This window comes from Drosophila biarmipes, chromosome 3L (assembly GCF_025231255.1).
Source record: "Drosophila biarmipes strain raj3 chromosome 3L, RU_DBia_V1.1, whole genome shotgun sequence".
In the NCBI taxonomy this organism is placed as follows: Eukaryota; Metazoa; Arthropoda; class Insecta; order Diptera; family Drosophilidae; genus Drosophila; species Drosophila biarmipes.
The window spans coordinates 15778628-15799330 of record NC_066613.1 but is presented as its reverse complement, the minus strand read 5'-3'; the positions used below and the strand labels follow the sequence as shown (position 1 = coordinate 15799330).

Here is a 20703-nt window from a genome sequence, read left to right as displayed (position 1 = left end):
GCAAATAAATTCCTTCGATTTAATTTATACAACAGCTGATGTTTGAAAACGCTCCTTTAATGCCTCGGCGAATTTCGCTTTATTTGATTTCGCTTATCCCAGGGATACCTTTATACCCCATTGACTCGCGGACATATGTTCGGCGAGGCCTTCGGGTTAGACCCCAAGTATTTCCAATAACCGATGCAATAAGGATCTGAAACAATCGAGGTGTAGTAAGGCGGCGAGGCCGAGCAACATGTAATTTGTAAAGCTTCCTTTGATTAGGGCGCCGTGCCCTTTGTCGCCCTGTGACTCGTGTAGTTTATGGCACCATAAACCAATCAGTTGGCACGACAAAGAGTATTCACGCTTCGATGGCTCCGCAATTGACTTCTCTTTCATCTTTATTGTATTCGCGATGTCTGTGTCCGGGAGTCTGCGAGTCTGGCGGTTAGAGTTTGAGTTGGCTTTGGGTTTGAATTTGAGTCTGGCGCTGGTTCTGGGTTTTCGGCACTCGGTGTATACATCCTTTTGCGTCCCGGCGCTGTCGAGTTTTTCCCAAATGCTATTTATTCCTGTTCCTGCTGTAATTTCATTGTTACTCCTTTTTGAATGGCTGTGTGCAACAACCACCACCCCATCGTCATCATCATCATCATCATCATCATCATCAGAGCAACACGGCACCACCGCTGCCACTTCCACAGGCACTTCCTCTTTCGCCACCCCATGGCACCCTGCACCACCCAACGCCACCCCATTTTTGGCATTTGGCGTCTGCATAGAAACAGCAAACAGGTAAAAAACAAAAAAAGGACAAAGGAACAATAACAACATCCCAACGAGGGGAAGTGAAATAAAGGCGAGTTTACGTCATCGCCCGAAATTGCACTTTGCCCAGTTTTGATGGGCCAACTTATTAGCATATCCGGCGACAGGATGTGAAGGATATGGGAGGATACTTGCTAGGGCTTCCCCAAAACTGGACGCGCGTGTGTCCATTTCCAGTTCCAGTTCATTTCAGAATCCAGTTACCATTCCGGTAATTCGAAACTTTGTATTTTTAATTACATTTGTTTCGGACTTTCGGACGAATCGGGTCTGGTGTTGAGATAGGGCTATCAAGTTGGGTCAGTGGCGGGGGGAAATCTCACTGGGATCGTTATAGGGACAGGGACAGGGATAGGGATAGGGATAGGGATTCTCCCCCCTCTCTCTTTACAGCGAAATTGGCAGCTGTTGCAGTCGGACAACAAAGCGAATGAAACCCACAAATCGTTAGACGAGCCCTGGAGTTCAAAGACCTCTCCTCATGAGTGAGGAACTCGAAGGAAAGGGGCAGGGGTAGGGCACGAACCCTGGCCCAAAAGTTGAGGTGCGGTCCAGGTAGCGAGCGGCAAGCAGAAAAAGAGGACAAGGACTCGCCCAGCGATCTGCAGATGGGACATCAGTCGATGATCTACATAAACACACACTGAAGAAAATCGATTTTAAGGAGGAAAATATGTTAAATCACAAAATAGGGGACTTCAAAACATGATAATAGGAAAACTGTGTTGTTAAAGTTATACTATATTAAATAAAATATAAGAACAACTATTATAATTATAAGGAGCTGTAATTAAAAACCTGTTTTAAAGGGAATATTCCATTTTCAAATCCATTTTTAATTAATTTAGAACTAAAAACTCTCTTTTGGTAATCAAAGGGGCAATATAACATTAAAAACAAGTTTTCTCGCAGTGCCGAAAACTGCATTCTGGCATGATAATGATGACTGCTGAAGCAAGGACCAAAAACCCTGTAAAAAACAGCCCAAGGGCAAGCTGAACCCCATACAGAGAGCGCAGACCGCTTTTCAGTCGCCTTTCAACAATTTTCCGACAGCTGTCCACATTGGCATTATTCCGTTTTCCATTTTCCTCTGCGTGGATGCAACAGCAGCTGATTCCTGATTCCTGACCCAGGTTCCTCTGGCTCTAGGTTCTGGTTTCTGCTGCACCCAGATCTTGAATTTCATTTCGGGACTGGGATAAGAACTCGTTTAGGGAAGGGGACGGGACCCAGATCAGGCTTAGGTTAGCGCCCTCTGGCATTTGTTTTGTTTGCCATCCATAAACTAATGGCTTTCAGGATGCAGCCGCTTTGGGAAATACTTTGAATATCTGAGGCCTCATTCTCGCTTTGCAGCAGTTGATTCAATTAGAAGCCCGGAGAAGTCAAAACTGCGGAGGGTTAGGCATCAATCAACGAACCGAGTTGATTCTTCAATTTGTGGGAATTACGGAGCCAACACTCATTCGCACAAAGGAAGATGCTTTCGGCAAATCTGTGCTGTGTAAATTGGTAATTCCAAGTGGAGGAGAAGCCATGCGAAGACACACTTTACTTGGAGGAGATGGAAATTAAAGCTTGGAATTCTCTACACTGAACTTTAATAGGTGGAACTGATGTATTCACTTTAATTTACATGTTACCTCAATATAGTTATTTAAGGATTGTACACTTTTCAACTTAATACTCAAGGATTTGATAACCTATCCAAGGCAAAATGTATACGTTTTAAGGAATCCTTTATTACGTTAATACATTTTCTATATAGATATACCTTTTTTATATAATATTTATACGTCATTTCAGTAGTTTTGGGTCGATAATATATCTAGAAGCAAACGATCCTTTGGACCACTTAAGTCCCTCTACAATTTAGTTGAGTTTTCGTATCCCCTTTAAGATGCTTTAAGACAGAGCGGACGCCAGGAATATCCTGTTAAATTTTGCAGAGTGCAGCTAAAACAGAACAAGCAGGATGGCATAGAACAAGTTAAGTTGTTTGTCTGAGGAATCCTGTCTTCAGACGAATGCGTACGTGTATAGTATTAATGTGTGTGTTGTGTGTGCATATTGAGTCACTAATCTTAATTACTTGTGCAGCATGCAACAAGAGCACTTAGCGCTGATATCCTGGCAGCCTCGTGCTGCCCGAGACATATGCACATACGTGATTATAGTTTCCGATGGCCTTTAGTGCTGCCTTTCAAGATACCTTGTACAGCGTACCCCATAAGCGGTGCTTACCCCTGCCTCTGCGGACTTCCCCTACTATTTTGGTTTTCTCTCTTTTTTCCCCAGTTCTCTTATTGAAATAAATTCTCAATGAACGCGCCCATTCGATGGGCCTTTCATTTTCATGCGTGCCATTTGCAGCAGCTGGCGTTTTGGTCCTTGCAGCTTGTTGCTGATGGGATGCTGATGTTGTTGCCACTGCTGTTGCTGCTGCCGCTGTTGTTGCTGCTGTTGTTGCCGTTTGTGAAACGCTTGCAAATCTGTGGCAGATGCTGCGCCGCACATATATCCGCAGCGTATACATTCCCGTATAGTATATCATATTTGGTTTGCGCATTAGCCCGGCCAGCAAGGCTAAGCGACACATGGAGCTCATCCACGTAGATGGATACACTCCGTGCCAAACAGACACAGTTGGGGTCAAGCAAATAGCTGAGGACATTTCTTTGTGTGACTAACAGCGCTGGAGATAATTTTTCGTTTTCCAAATATTATCTTAGAAGTATCACCAATAGATTAAGGTTCCTTTTGATCCTTTTAAGTATACATGTACAATCCTTGGTATCTCAATTATTTTCATAAGTAATTTGTAAAGGTTTCAGAACATATTCCTTTTCCTGGACCAAATCTCTTTAAGTTTCACCATTAGAACAGGGTTCCTAAGTTCTAAAGAAAACTTAAAACAATGTATAAGGCATTTGTTCTAGAAGGTATATTTATAAGACCACTTTTTAATAACTATGTTATTTTCATAGGTATTTTATTAAATTTTCCAAAACAAGTTGTATATATTTTTCTATGATATCTTACAATAGGACATATTGAATGTAATCATTCATCTTAAAGTCCTAGTTTGTATTGAAATTTGTGTTACCCCAGCATATAGTTATATGATCCCTTTAAGAGCACCAACACAGCACTTTTAAAATATTGTGTTCCCTATACCAAATAGAGTCATAATTTTGACCCTGGCTGTATGTGTGCTGGGATGCTTGTTTGCCATGTAGATGCTTAGGGGGTGGTAGAGTGGGCCACACGGCAGCCCCATCCTCTATGTTATCCTCCATGTCCTTGTGCTTCAACTCGACAAATATTCAACACGTATTCATTTCCTGCGGACGCTCAGTTGCCAACTGGCAACATTCTGTGTCGCAGGAGTGGGTTGCGAGGGGAAAAGGAGGCGAGGCTGAAAGGAGGTGGCGATGACGAAGAAGATGCTGCACAAGTGCAGCCAGGACATGGATACTTGCACTTGATGCCGTAGCCATACAGCTCCAGCTCCAGCTCCTGCTCTGGCTTTCGCTTTAGCTCCGACTGTAGCTGTGGCTGCTGATGAAGTAGCGACAATGCGGCAATGCGTCGCAAACTCACTTTGAGTGCTACTTGGCAGCAAGACAACGACGCCCAGACTGCCGGGAAGGAGCAGGGATGCAGGGTTGCAGGCGCTGGCAATGGAGATGGAGATGCTGAGGCGGATGGAGGTGCCAAAGGATGCGAGCATTGGTCCTTGGGGGCGGCGGAGAGCTGCCAGCGACGACAGCGTGACACGCAACAGGAGGGCGGCGAGGGAGGGACAGCGGTGTTTTCCTGGCCAGGATAAAGGAAGCTCTCCTTGAATTGGCGACAGATACGCTAAGGAATCTTTCCGCCTCGGATGAAAAGCGAGGAATGGCAAATGCTGCCACTGAAAGGTGAATGATGGAACCCGTGTGTTGGAATAACGATGAATAATACAGCATGCAGATTAAACCAAACATCTACGTGGCTTACAACTTTAGGTATATTTTAAATTCATTTAACTACAAAATATTATTTAGATTATTGTAAAGATTAACAGCAATTTAAATTTACCAAAAAAGTTATTATTCATAATGGCTACATAGGGTTCTTGTCTTTAAGCCTTTTTATAAAGTTTTTATTCATGTACTTTTTCGTAAATATTTTACAACTTTAGATCTATCTTTCCCCATGGAAAACCGTTACAGCCCTCACACCATTCTTCCCTGCTCAAGGGTCATCCTTCTAATTTAATAAATCCTCAAATAAGAAAAATGTAAAATGATGCGTCTCAAATTTATTGGATATTTGTATGCGAAGGTTTCCTATTGTCTCACGGGGTTTTCTTTCTTCGCTGAAGTAGTGTTCCGTCCAAGACGAATAGGGTTTTCTTTTCTCAGAAGTCTTCATCGCTCAGGGCTTCATCTATCCCTCTAGGTCCCCTTTCCTACCCAAACCCCTGCGAGGAGGAAGTTTCCCGTGAAGTCTTGATAAATTTCCCTCACGAACCGACCTCATCCCAGACAAAGCGAATATGTTGATCCTTTGACGATTGCACAACACTTCCAGCACATGCATTCAGTTCCCAGTTCGCAGTTCCCGCACCAAAACCCACCTCAGTTCCAAACCCAAGCCCCAATCCCAACCCACTTCCCAGCATTATTTCACCCCCCGGAGGTATCGCGTCAAGTGACCCTCTCGATGGCTGCGGCTGCTACTCGGGTTCCCCAGCTCCCCCGGCAGCTCCAGTCCTCCCAGGATATCTCCAGGACCTCCACTTCTCCAGGAGGAAGCCGTGAACGCTTAACGCCCGCTCATTCCCTGTGAGAGAGTCACACGTAGCCACGAAATCATTTTTCACCACTTAGTCACGTCGCTTTGACAGCACATCCCTGGGAGGATGGGTTCTGGATTCTCGGCTCGGGATCTGCTGAGATGGTGAGCTGGGGAAGTGCTGGGGTTAGTCTGGTTGCGGGCCAGGGATATATGGTCTCGGTAGCAGCCCCAGCATCCGCTCTTATCTGCGGTTTAGTTGCTTATAATTGGCAGACATGTGAGTGGCGGGCAGAGGAGAGCTTTCCCAGAGTCCTTTCCCCGCTTTCCCTACACCCCCCTTCGGAGACCGGATGCCAGAGCCTGCCGACTGCTAATAGTTACACTCGCAGGATATCTGTATGTCGGTAATTAGCCAACCGTAAGTCGGCCCTACTTTCCCACGCGGCGGGCATTGCGTGATGTTGTTATTAGTGGAAAACAGTACTACTCCTACGTAACTTGCTCGGCAATTACACTCGCACTGCTGTCGATCGTTAGTTGGGAGGCGAACTTTCCCGCCACCGCTGGGTGGGCTCGGGCTGCCAACAGATGGCATCAATCAAGTGGAAACCACTAAGTATAATGCAGCAATGTTGCCCAAAAAAGTTGCCATTGCCAGTGCAGTTGGGAAATCTTGTTGCCCAGCCAGCACCCCTCGTACCGCCCTGTATCCTGCACGGGAAAAAACCGAAAAAGGGACCAGTGGGTTAAATAGTAATATTTTTTGTCTATATAGGGCGTGCAGCTGCATTTAGATATAACAGGCTTTGCAGAATGCTTATAAGAGGACTTTAGAGGACAGTAATTATGATATGGTTTCCAAAAATTCCAAAGATTGATGATATTGCAGGTTTTATTGTTTATTTTTTACACTTTATAATATTTAAATATAGAGGATCTCATTACTTCAATAACATATATGTGTTAAGTTTAGTGATTTCTTTTTAGAGCTATATTATATATGATATTATAAAATGTAATATAATCTTATTATCTGTATATAATAATATCTTAAGAATGGCTTTCATATACGGCATTTAAGAACTTGAACTTTTCAGATCTACACAAATATAAATACTACTGGCAGTGATAAAATCCTAGGTAGATCTTTTGATTTACTAATATTTATTAATTTTTGTAAGCCCCTGGAGTGCTGATTACTTTCTTCTCTCAGTGTAAATGTACCTCCCAACAAGTGCTCGTAGTACGTGTTGTCCTGCTATTTGGTTACCTTGTATGGTTGCACTTCCTTCGTTTTGCTTGTGGCACGAATCAAAGTATTGAATTTCTATATCCGTTTTTTTTCTCCTGTTCGTTTTATTTTTGTGTATTGTTCGGGTGAAAGGGGCGTGTTGCCCCGGTGTTGCTGCTGCTGTTGTCGCAGTTGCTGTTGCCGCTGCTGATGTTGCTGCCGCCGCCGCTTACACAAAGGACAACAGCTCAGCAGGACTAAATGAGTGCACAGGAAGTTTTTACATTGCTCACCTTGAGCGGGGGTTTGGGTTGATGGGCATGGGCTCGGGTCTGGGCGGAGGGTTTGTTGTGGGAATGGAACTGTAGCTGTGACTGGGTGCGGGGCAATTAGGTCCTGCTCCTGGTCCTTTCCCAACGGGTGGGTACATGTCGCCGTACTTGTATCTGAGGCAAAACGGAAACTGTCGCAGGTGATCGGCGTGTTGATAAGTTCAAAAACAACATCAGCAGCAACAATCACCAGCAGCAGCAACTTGAGCCCAAAAATGGGTTTCGCATTTTGGCATTTCGCAATTGCCAAGGCAAAAGTTTCGAATGCGTTTTGTGGCTCTCGCAAAAATCCATTTTTCGCATTTGTATACCCTGACAGAGGTTAATTGCTCGAGTTCGTCATTTCAAAGGTCTACGCATTTTTTTAGCCACTCGATGTCATTGAAAACTTTTTCGTACTTTTCGAGGTCCGGTTTTATTGTGTGGCCTTCATTTCTCACATACTCTTCGCTTTTTGGTTGCCCAACTAAAGGGCATCCTCAAAATGACATTGAAACAAAAAGTTGTCGGGAAGTTCCTAATAGAAACTTCCTATTGACTAAAACTTCTACTTTAATTTACTTAGTCAATAAAGTTTATCGTAATTAAATCTTGATAAATACGTTTTGGCAAGAAAGTCGTTTACATATTTACTAAGATGGTGCGATAACTTTTGTAATTGGAAGTTGTCTAGAATATATCTTTAAGAGTTTGTAAACAGTATCTTTAGATGGGAACTCATTAAAATTGGTGGGAGTATAGTTAGGTTAGTGTCTAGGACTATAGGTGTGATATGCAACACAATATTTTATTGGAATAATAGTTTCTTTCAGTTGAATGTGCAACTTTAGCTAAAAACCTTAATAGGGTTACTAGATTTTTAAAAGAAATATAAAAACTTGTGAAAGACCTCCCGAATTTGTAGCTGTCAGAACATCAGTAGGAAACAAGGGTATGCAAACCTTTGGATATCGAAAGTTTTTTTTTCACTTTTTAAAATGTTTTTGGTACAAGTTTGGGTTCTGGTTTTCAGTATAGCTGTAGCTACTCGGAAACAAAGTGCTAAAAAAGTCACGCCCGAGGCGAAATGAATTTTCAGTTGCTGCACGAATCGCAAGGGGGAGGGGCAGGGGGAAGAGCGGGCGGGAAAGCCGCTTTTCCAGCGTGTTTTTTCCGTGTTCAGCATCAGGTAAGCTAACCTTTTGTGCCGCCCATTAGAAACATGCACGCAGTCGGCTTACTTAAGCATACAAATTGTGTGCGGAGGCAAATGCAAATGCGCCAGACTCAGACTCCCGGCGATGTGGAAATGGGAAATGTGGAAATGTAGAATTGTAGAAATGCGGAAACGTGCGGGGATTTGAGGCAGTTCTCTCTCGCTGTGGGCTGGAAAAACTTTGCCATGCGTGCCGCCATTTGACTCGCAAGATTGACACGCTGCCAAAAAAGCCGGGGAAGGGGAAGGGATTTTCCTCCGGGGGGAAAACGGAGGGAAAAACTGTGCAGATGTGTCCAATTTAGTGGAACACCGGACCAACGCCCCCGGCCAGATGCTCGGGAGCTCCTTATGATTATTATATATATACATACAGACCACGGTCCATGGTGTACCACCCCCGAAAAGGGACTGTGAAAAGGAAAGCGAGAAGAAAACCCAAACCCAAAAGCCTTGGGGCAACTCGACAAGTGGCGGAAATTAATGCAGTAATTGTGGTAAGTGCTTGTCCTCCTTGCTGATTCATAATCGCATGTATTCAATTAAGGAGATTAATTATTTTGGGCAGCCCCACGAAGGATTTAAATCTGTCAGACTTAAGGGAAACGAAACGAGAAGGAAACTCTTTTCTTGCGAGGAAATATTCGAATGGCCAGCGGTCAGCGAAAGGTCACGTGGCCACCATAAATATGCCGGCCATCGATTGTACCTGACCACGCCACAGAACTATCCATCTTCCATAAGATGTCAGCGGCAGGAGCTTATGCAAAGTCCTCCCCCCAACCAGCTCTTGGGGGAGAAAAATCTATGCCGATCCCGAGAATTTCGACCATGACAATAATCAGCTGAAGCGTTTCTGTGTGTGTGGGGGTGTCAAAAGTAGTAACTCCCCCTTGGCCGAGGGTGGTTTGAATTGCTTTCGGTTTCGGTTTTGGGTTTGGGTTGGCCAAATAAATTAGGCAACAAAAAATTGACATTCCAAGGAGGCCAGGACATCGCCACTGATTAGAACAATATGCGTGAGTATGTAAAAGGCAATCTATGGACCCATACACCACCGTCTATATGTACGAGTATATCTGTGTCTGTGTATCTGCAGAGGCGTATTTATATAACGCATTTGTAGCTGGCCAAAAAAAGATGTGTTCAAAATAAATATGCGTGCGTGTTGCTTCCCCACACCGCGGTACAGTAGCCGAAATGAGTATAGATTTGTTTGTTTGTATGTCGTTAGCATTGTTTTTTTCCCTCAGTGCGTGCGTGCGTGTGCCCCGGCATCTGTGCGTGTGTGTGTGAGTGTATTTTTGCCTTTCGTTGACACTTTCACAATTTATGGCAAATGCTGTCTTTCACCCGGTCCCCTGCCACAGGAAAGGCGCCAAGCAAGTGGCAGCGGCAGCCCGACCAACCCCCTGAAAGTTACTTTAGCCACCCGCCAAAAACAAAAAAGAATTTCCCAAAAAAAACAAGTCGATTTGGTTGAAACGGGGGCTACGAATACGAGGTACCCAAAACTAGAGAGCCTGGATAAATAAAATAAATTAAGTGAAAAATTATCGTTGAGAATAAATTTAATTTAATTAATATCATAGAAGTGACTAAAAATATGCAACACTATTTTAGCTGATTGTTTGAGCCTCTACAATGCAGGAACTCATATTTTGTTATAGTCCGTAAGTATAAAAAATCATTTAAATAAATGTTATTAATTATGTAAATATCATGGCCATCTTATTTTGAGTGGGAAGGAACTGATTTTGCTGCATACTTTTAGACACCTTTATAAGGAATGTAAACAAAGTGAGCTGAACTTAATCACTATTGAGTCTCTAGGAATGCATAGAGCTACAATTTGTTAACTTTTTATACATAAAATAATTCGTTTGTTACTAAATGGAGACGCATCATACTTTTATCCCATTTACAGGGTATCTCCCGTGGGCGTTTCGGGGGCGTGGCCGTTGGGGGTTGGGCAGAGAAAGCATTCTGTTTACCAGTTTCCGCAGTCCCCAGTTGTGCACAGGACTCATTTGAAATAAATATTTTTGTGTTTTTACTTGAAGCGACAATAACGCAAAACATGAAACATACACTAACAGAGCGGAGACAAATGTCCTCTGTATCTGTGTGTTTGTGAATATCCTGGGAGTGTGAGACTGTGGGTGTGTTTGTGTGTGTGTGGCTGTAGGCAAAACCACGCGCGGCGCTGCGGCGTCAAAGTCGAATTACTCATACGCCACGTTGGCCAATGTCGCTGCCACTTTGGCTTTGCTGCCTTTGTTGTCCTTGTTGCTGCCGCCTGACACACAATCCGTGCCTCCAGTATGCGCGTTGACGTTAAAAGCTACAGAGCAATTAATCATTAGCTTTTACAGGATTTATTGCAAATACTTTTATCGGATATATTAAATGAACTCCACTCCACAAGAGGCTCTGCCTGGCGTGGCCTGTGGCCTTAGGCCGCCCGTGGAATTATGGCAGCATTAATCCAGTGGGGACTATCTGCCGACAACATCTTACTACTGTTCGGTTTTCCTTCTTGTCTTCTCTTTGGAGGCCTTTCGGCTTTAAGATTTGCGTCATCGCGAAGTGTCAGTCATGTGGGTCACGGGGAAAGTAGGGAAAAACTTTTTTAGACATATGCACACACGCGATGGCTTAGCAACAGTTTACATCGCATTGTACTAGGTTGTTTACTTTCGGTGACAAAATGAGTTACAGGTTTCATTCATTGCCCTAATGCAGCTTGATAAATTTGAGCGCATTAATTACGCTCACTTGGCGCTGGGAACACAGGACGCATATATCCTCCTCGCGTCTTGCTCCTTCTCCTTGGCGGGCACTGCTCCTTTTGTTAGCCGGCTATTCGCAGAGTGCCTCTGTTGTTCAGTTTCATGTGCCATTAACTGGCTCAAGCCGCCGCGATTGATCTTGGCCTTAAGTTGGGTTTATTGCCTCCCCAGCGTTAAAGAAGCTGTGCTTACATGGGCACTCAGAAAAATGGTGTATGCTTTATTACAAAAATAAAAAGAATAAAGGGATGCTTAAAAGCATGCAACCATATATTTATAATCGGAAATATGAATGGATTCTTTATTAAAGTCGAAAATGTTTTTTCAGTTGCATACTTTTAGTCCGTTTTATAAGTGAATTTAAACCGTTGTGATTTTATAATTTATTTAGTCAAATAAAAACCAAATTTTATTTTAAATTACAAACCAAATATTTTTATAAGCTTGCTTTATGAAATCATAAAACCCGAGCAAATGTTTTGTGAAACTCTAACAATCTCGTCAAGCTTTCAAGTTTGATTCACGTTAGTTTTATGGCGAATCACTAAATTTTACTGCGATACGGAGCCATTCTTTTTTCAGAGTGCCAAGACGGAGTTGCCTCTTTCGCATTCTGCACATGCAAATTTATAACAATTTTACGTTCTCACATGCTGAAAGTCGTAAATCGTATTCGGCAAGGTGCGAACTGCTCCTCCATTCCGCGCCAAAACCAAGTGGCTGTGCATAAAAAATCGTTTATGGCTTTGCAGCGCTCAAATAGAACAAAGCATAAATCCTAATTTACTTATGTGGAGCTGCAGCAGTTGCCACTTGCCGGGTATTCGGGTGTGTGTGTCACCCGACGGTAAACATATATCAACAACATCTTAAACTCATGACGCCAAATAAATACAAATGTTGTAAAGTGCAGGGGACGCCCCGGGGTGGGGACACCGTAGAACCCAGGCCAGACTCGTAAATCGCTCGGAAAAGAGGAAAACCCATACCCATCCACATCCCCATTCCAGGGAAAAATAAAATAAGAAGGGAGAAGCAGTGTGTGAGCTTAGTGGCATCGCGATTGAATGGGACTCTGAATAAATTTCACCTTAGCAAGTGGCTGTAAATTGTTTATATTTTACTCGAGTTTGCTGTATTAAAAGGGAATTTGATGGAATATGGATTAGGAGGAGTGTTGTGCGAGCGCGTTTTGACTCGGTTTTCGGATTTAGCGGGGAAAAAGAGTGATAGAGATTCCGATGAAGATATCAGAAATAACTTTGCAAGTGGGGCTTACGATGTGTTGGGATTTTAAATGGAAGCTAGAAATAACAATATGGTTATTACATGGACCATTTAATTAAATATAACTGATATGAATATGAATTTAATGGCTGTTAAGCATGGTTAAAGATAAGTTCTTCAGTTTTCATTTACGCTACAACCTTAAAGGATGTTCGATAAGTACTTTCTCATTTACTGACCATTGCTTTCCTTATCCTAACCGAATTTTCTACCTCAGAGAACCACTTTTAACATAAATAAATTCTTAGTGGATTTGCAGTTGCCCGAAGACACTTACAAACTGCATTGCGCCGACAATAAATGCATTTCACAAATATTTCAACGTGTTCTTGGGCAATAAATCTGACCGAAAGTGGGCTCACCTCTTGATCAAACTAATCAAGTTGAGTAGCCGCCATTGAAGTGGTTTTGTTTACTTGAAGTTCTCGCCCAGAAATTGATATAATTGATGGCGAGCCATAACAGGCCACATTAGAAATGCCGGCCAGTGCTGGAGATTTTCCTTCATCTTCAACTGGGCTGCTCTCTGCTTCTGTTCTGTGTCTCTGTCTGTGTAGGCGAGTCCTTCGTCCGTCGTCCTTGTTTGCGCCTGTATTTGCCGTCCATCTGGCAAAGGAGCTTGGCCAGCTTGGCCAGCTTGACTTGTGCAATCCGAAATCTAACAGGAGAAAAAATACTAAAGCGTCAGCGGCATGTTAAGTAAACTTTATGACCGGAGAATTCCGCAAAAAGCGGGGGGATGAGCTCCCCGGATAAGGCCAGTGGATCGGGAGGAGTGGAAATTGCGGGCCGCAAATAAAACCAGGACCAGAACAAGGATCCCGTCCCGAACCCGAGTGAGGCATCAAAAAGTAAGAGCAAATGCAAAAGCAACAACTATAAAAACCTGCAGCGATAGTAAAATGCAAATTGGTTGGGGTGGATGCGGATGTGGCCGGGCATGGGTATGGGTGGCTTGGGGCAGCAGGATACCCAGGACCCTAGGACTTCAGGACTCCCTTGGTCCGTCAACTGAGGCACAAAAAAAAAGAAGGAGGAGAGCAAAAAGAATAGTAAGCTCTGGCATTCGCACTCGTAAAATAAAAGTAAAGTGCAACAGCAATTTGTTTGCACAATTGCTGAATGCGGCCATTGCTGTTGCTGCCGTGGATGTTGCTGCTGTTGTAGATGTTGCTGCTGTTGTTCGTGTTGCTGTTGCCGTTGCTGTTGGCACTCGTCGCATTGTTTGCTTTGTAGCCGGTTGTTGTACATTTTTATGACAGCTCAAATTGGCCCCCATCGCCACCCGCGAGCAACACTGTCAGCATATGGCAATAAATGGGCAACAGGAGTTGCTCCTCGCCGCTCCTCATGCCCCCCACAAATGCCCAGACTACAGTCCACTATTTATATAGATACATCTATATGTACATGTCTTCCCCCAACTGCCAACTTTTTTCGCGTCTGATTTGCGCTGACAGCACAGGCCGTCTGATTTGATGCCTTGTTGCAGAGCCCTTTTGACGACTGGCCCATCTTTTTGCTCCATTTCATTTTCTATTTTGGCACTTTGAAATTAAAATATAAAACCCGCGCCGCTTTGACAACTTTTTAAGCTCCATTAGCGTTGACGGCAAGAAAGCCTATCAAGCGGCAACAAAAGGAGGCCGTGGAAAAAGGGTCAATGTAACCGCGAAGGCAGCCGACGACGCGGCAGGACACCCGGGACATCACGACATCAGGACATCATCAATGGCAGAGCAACAGCAACAGCAACCCCTTTGGCCGGCGTAACCTTGCGGTTGTTTCCCTTCCCAGTCCAGTGCTTTTCCCGGTCCCTGTAGCATTGCCAGGACCCAAACCAGGCCCCGATTGCGAAACCCATTCAGACACTATAAACAATTTTTAAGTTGCTTACTAAACAATACTTTACAGGTAAATGTTGGGTTTTTTATATTTCAATTATAAATTGATCTTGTTATGCCTTCAAAAAGTATATGGTGACATTTTAAGAGAAAGACTAGTAGTTATTACTATAATTACAGGTCAGTTAAATTGATAAATATCAAACCTTCTTACTAAGCAATCGATTAAAATAAGTCGAGATTTTAGAACTGATCAGCTATCTAATTTAAACGACTTTTAAAATCACTTTAAAATGTGTCTAAAGATATGCTATGTTATATTTTTGAAATACAAAAGTGAGTAGGCCATCAACTCTTTGACAAGTTGTGTCGTGGGAAAAAAAAAAAAAAAAAAAAAAAGAAAAAGAACAAAGTGCGTGCTTACGCGTTATAATAGCACAGATAATAAAAATTCGGACGCTGTCTAGCGCAGTGTCGGCAGTGGGACAACAACAACAACATAAGTGTAGTGCGACAAGACTGCATTTGTGCCCGCTAGGGCATCGCTGTTCCCCTCACACTGCGCGCAGCCGTACAAGAGGGGCAATAAAAGCAGTGATTGACTTACATTCGACTTTGCATAAAATCGAGAGAAATGGCAAATACCAGAGAAACAATGCTTCTGGGCGAAGCTCTGAGAAAAGCCGTCATGGACGAGGTGATTCCAGGAGAGTTAACCCTGGCAGAAAATCTGGCCACTAGCGGCAAGCTTAACTCATATGGTATAGCAGTATCAAGCAGTAATGCAGCCTGTATCACCAGTACTCTGACAATAACTCACAGTCCAATATATACCTACACTACATCATCACCCAGCATATGCAGTGGCATGTGCTCAACGCCTATGCCTCCTAAAGCATTAAGCACTTCTATAGACTTCCCCCCTCTACCGGGCCTCAATGAATCTGATTCACCCAGATGGCAAAAAATCCAGAGCCAGAAGAGGAAGGGGTCATCGAACTCACCAATAAGTCAACGAAAACGTGCCGATATTAGAAATTTAGAACCCAGTGACCCTGTGTCAGCAAACAGGTTCGAAACACTATCAGTTGATGACGATGAGATGGACTGCAATAGTGTGGACGAACCATCGACTAGCGCTGCAGCAGCGGCTTACCGTTCTCACACCGCTTCTAAGGCTAAAGACAGCAATGCACATAACAAGAACGCAAACGTACAAAGTAAAACTGATTCATCTACGGTAAAATCTGCTTCTACTGGTAGTCCAAAACCACCACCAATCGTTCTTATGGACGTGACAAACGTGAACGAACTTCTTATCGCTATCGAGGAAGTTACAAATCTTGAAAATGTTGAAATCAAATCCTCTGTGGGCTCCACTCACAGAATCTACACCAAAGACGCAAACACCTACAGGGCTGTAGTACGACAACTAAGTTCCCTGAAAATTGAATTCCATTGCTATCAATTGAAAGACGAGAAACCATTCAGAGTTGTTGTGCGAGGATTACACCATTCACAGCTCCATCATAAAATCAAAGAGGAATTACTCAGACAGGGGCATAAAGTTCTATCAATATATAACCCAAAAAGCAACAAGAGCGGTGAACAGATGAACCTCTTCTTCATTAATGTAGAAAAGAATCTAAATAACAAAGATATACTCCAACTACGATCTCTATGTCGCCAACGCGTCCGTTTTGAAGTAGCCAGAAAAGCACAAGACATAGTGCAATGTCGGAGATGCCAATCGTTTGGTCATACTGCAAGATATTGCTACAGACCTTTTATCTGTGTCTCTTGCGGTGACTACCATAAATCATCAGATTGTCCCAGAAGCAAAGAAGCACCAGCAACTTGCACTCACTGTGGTGAAAATCACCCAGCTAACTTCCGTGGCTGCAAATCCTATCAAAAATTGCTCAAAATGAACGAAAATGTACAGAAAACCCCAAAAGTGAGCATAAACAATAACTCTACACCCAAACATTATGAAAATGGAGTTTCTTATGCTCAAATAGCCAGAAATGCAAATCCAATCACGGAAAAACAAAACAAACGACCAGGAAACCTAACAAATAGGCTACAGGACGCCATTCAACAGCAACATCACTACGGTGCAAAAAATCATGCGCACTTTTTCCCAGATGTGTCACAACAGCAAAATGCACAAGAATCTAAACTAGAAATGGCAGTTGCATCGCTCTCAAAAGCTATCGAGGGTCTATACGCCATGCAAGCCCAGATGCTGAAGATGCTGGTTGCAATTAACGCGCAACTTACACAATGTCCCAAATAAAAATTCTCACCTGGAACACGCGAGGTGCTGCCGGCAAAATGACGGAAATCGGCCACCTTGCGGAGAGAGAGAATATTGACATTCTCCTTCTCACTGAAACGAAGACATCCAACCTTCAAATATTTGGATATGAAGTCTACACTTCAAATCTACCTGACGGCAGCCACAGGGGTGGAGCTGCAATCCTGGTTAACAAAAAGATCAATCACTTTCCCATCGAGCCAATCGTCCATGCTAAAGTCCAAATCGTGGGTGCCAGAATCCAAACATGTATAGGACAAATATTCATCGGATCAATCTATTGCCCTCCGAACTTCAGCTGGACTCAATCAGAATTTGATGACATATTCGCTAACTTCAACTTCCCAAGATCATTTATCAGCGGAGACTGGAACGCCAAACATCCATGGTGGGGTTCTGCGATCACCTGTCACCGAGGTAACTTACTTGCCGCAAGCGCCATCTCAATTAACGCCAACATCCTGGCGACTGGAGCACCAACATACTATCCAAGCGCAGTAAATCGAAGACCATCCTGTTTAGACTTTGCAATTTATCGCAACATTCCACACGACAAGCTAAGCATCAGAGACAGCTGGGACCTTGAATCGGACCACCTATCTCTCATCACTACATTAAAAACAGAAGCCATACAATGCACTCAACGTAGACAACTTCTTAGCAAACACACAAATGTAGCTGTTTTCAAGGAAGAACTATGTAGATCGATACGCCTTAACATTGAGCTCAACTCTGCTGCTGAGATTGACGACGCTGTAGACCTCTTCACTACCAACGTGACAAATGCGGCGAGGAGTGCAAACGTGTACACTGCAAACAATCATGGCAGAGCCCTCATACGCCACTCGAATAGAATTGACCCAAACATTGCAGAGATTCTAGTCCGTAAGAGAGCACTGAGAAGACGTTATATTCGAACGCACAGTCCTGAGGATAAAGCTCAATGGCATAGATGCGCCAGAGAGCTTCACGTTGCCATGGCTGAATTGAAAAATGCGCAATTCGAACATATGCTGACCAATATGGACTATTCTAATGATTCCATTTTTAATATGTGGTCCTTTACCAAAAAAGTAAAAAGAATGCCACAGAAAGTTACGCCTCTGAAGAACAGCAATGGTAACTGGTGTCGCTCCTTAGAAGAGCAAGTACAAACATTTGCGGAACACCTTGGCGACAGATTCACTGCGTTTAATTTCGCATCCGAGGAGGATATCAACAGAATAAACGAAATACTACAGCGCCCTTTCCAGATGTCACCTCCAATAAGACATATCCGTCTGGAAGAAGTCTCAAACATGATACGTACCCTCAAAAGTCGAAAGGCGCCAGGTCATGACCTAATAAGCAACGCAGTACTTAAAATCCTTCCCAAGAGAGCACTATTACTTATCACATTGATATTCAATGCGATACTTAGAGTGCAATACTTTCCCAAAAAATGGAAGAGTGCTAGAATCAGTATGATTCTAAAGCCAGGGAAACCGGAACAGGATCCATGCTCCTACCGGCCTATCAGCCTCCTGCCCTCTTTATCGAAGGTAATGGAAAGGCTGATAGCTTCCCGACTTATAATACACCTAGAAGACAATGATACTATCCCAATGCACCAATTCGGATTCAGAGCCGGCCACAGTACGATTGAGCAATTGCACCGTGTAGTCAATCACATCCTGAAGGCCTACGACAATAAAGAATACTGCAACGGCATCTTTCTTGACATACAACAGGCATTTGATAGAGTTTGGATCCCGGGACTACTAGCCAAAGTCAAAACAGCGCTGCCAGCCAACCTGTTTGAGCTCATCAGATCGTTTCTCACAAACAGAGATTTTTGCGTCCAGTCCAGAGACGCAATCTCTGCAAATGTTGCCATTGCAGCTGGCGTTCCCCAAGGAAGCGTCTTAGGACCGCTACTGTACTCCATCTTTACAGCAGACATCCCCAAGCCAAGCTATGAAGAAATGACCTACGACAACAGCAAAATGCTGCTGGCCAGCTTCGCTGACGACGTCTGCTTTCTCAGCTCCTCGAACAGTGAGACCGAGTCTTCACAAACGCTGCAAACCTACCTCAACGAATTCGAGAAATGGGCCACGGCGAACAATATCAAAATCAACGAAAGCAAATGCGTAAACGTTTGCTTTACGTTACGCCGAAAAACAACTCCGGTGGTCCACATTAATAATGTGGACATAGAGCAAGCGACTAAGGCGAAATACCTAGGCCTCACACTGGACAAACGCCTAACCTTCCGAGAACATATTGCCAGAGTCGTCAAAATGTGCAACCTAAAGCGGAACCAATTATTCTGGATGCTAAACAAGAAAAGCAAACTATCTCTAAGATGCAAGCGGCACATTTATCAACAAATCATCGCACCAACTTGGAGATATGGAATCCAAATTTGGGGAGTGGCGGCTGCGTCCCACCGAAAACGTTTCCAAACCGTCCAGAACAAAACATTAAGACAAATCACTGGCTGTGAGTGGTTCGTTAGCGGCCAAACGCTTCACAATGACCTAAACCTGAGTCTTGTTGAAGACCAAATATCGTTCTTCTCAAGCAGGTACAACGACCGTCTAACTGCCCACCGTAATCGTCTAGCCCGGAGATTACAGGGGGCTATCCCAATTCGCAGGCTCAAAAGAAGACATTTTGGGCTGCTCCTAAGAGACTAATATGAATATATTATATTTACTTGAAACTAGTCGTAATTTGATCTACTCCTATATACCAAGTTGAAAACTAATTATAATTTATAATTAAGAGATTATTTACTTAAGAAAACATTTAGGTTAAAGGCTTTAATTAGATCTGTTCCTGGATTATATTAAATAAAGATGTTAATTAAAAAAAAAAAAAAAAAAAAAAAAAAAAAAAAAAAAAAAGTCTCATGTATTTATTTTGTAGCATACTTTTAGGTACCTCCTTTACAAGCTCTGCTTATTGATTTTACTGATTTTCAGAGGTCTTTATAAGAAGGACAAAATATATTCGAAATGCACAAGTCCCAAGTATTTATGCTCTATAGGTATTTTACCAAGTTATATATTTCCTTGCCTATTTTTTGACACCAACCTTTTAACCTCTTCAAAACCTAAATATATGGCTAGACTTGGAATATTCCAGTTGTCCAATATAATCAGAAAACAGTATTCCACATACAAAATGATATAGGAGACTTTTCTCCCCGTGCATCCTGTTCCGGTTCGCCCTGGGTTGGTCTGTTGGCTGGCCTGGTCGGTTGGTGTTGCACTTCCGTGGCTCGAACAACAGCGGGAACCGAAAAAAAACATTTAACTGTTTCGCTGTTTGGCATTCATTGCGAATTTAAAGGGCGGCTTAGTGACAGGAATAATAAGGAAGCCCGCAGCGGAAGCGCTGATGTCAACGCAGCAGCAGTAGCAACACCACCAATGTCACAAAACGCAAAAAAATACAAAAACCACAAGGGACTCTATTGGATTCGGGTTGGGGGGTTGGCCGGAATAAATGGAAGGGGGCTGGGATCTGGGGGCGGTGGCTCCGACGGGGGGCAATAATGGGCCACGGCCCATGGAGTCCTTGCGGCCGTTCTGTGTGTTTGCTGTATTTTGTGTCCTTTGGCCCCCTTTCGATTCGGTCTCGCATCTCGGCCTGTGCAAACAAACCAAACCAAATGAAACCAAACCAAACGAAACGTAACGAAATAAACCGAAAACCTCAGAACGTTAAAAAGGACAACGGTCGCAAGGCAAGGAGCAAGTTTCAGTTGTCAACTATGCTAAATATTTGGTCTAGCTAACGGAAAAATGGGGAAAAAAGCCCAAACCGAAAGCCAAAAAAGGCCAACCGAGGAATGAAAACAATACCAAATTAAACGCTTACAGCTGGAGCAGCTCATAATTTATTTCTAAGCTTGGAACCCCTTGAAATTTCCAACTTCCAGCTTTGGCTTTCTCCTCGTCGTCTTTTTTTTCGGCAGCCAAGTGGCAGACATCAAAACACACCCCCGGCTTTTCGGGTTTTTTGGGAAAATACTCTGATACTCTTGGACTTCTTCCCGGTTTTGCGGCCCCCTGTGGAGAGGCCACCCCCTTCCCATTTCCAAAAGCGGTT

At 43.5% G+C, this 20703-nt stretch overlaps 1 protein-coding gene across 1 annotated transcript; it reads right to left on the bottom strand.

The window, feature by feature from the left end:
• Positions 1-7089: 7089 nt before the first annotated feature.
• LOC108034784 (uncharacterized) lies at positions 7090-7400 on the bottom strand. The gene is given in 3 exon segments (XM_017109743.1): positions 7090-7155; positions 7157-7378; positions 7380-7400. Coding segments are annotated over 3 exon segments (309 nt in total).
• Positions 7401-20703: the final 13303 nt, after the last annotated feature.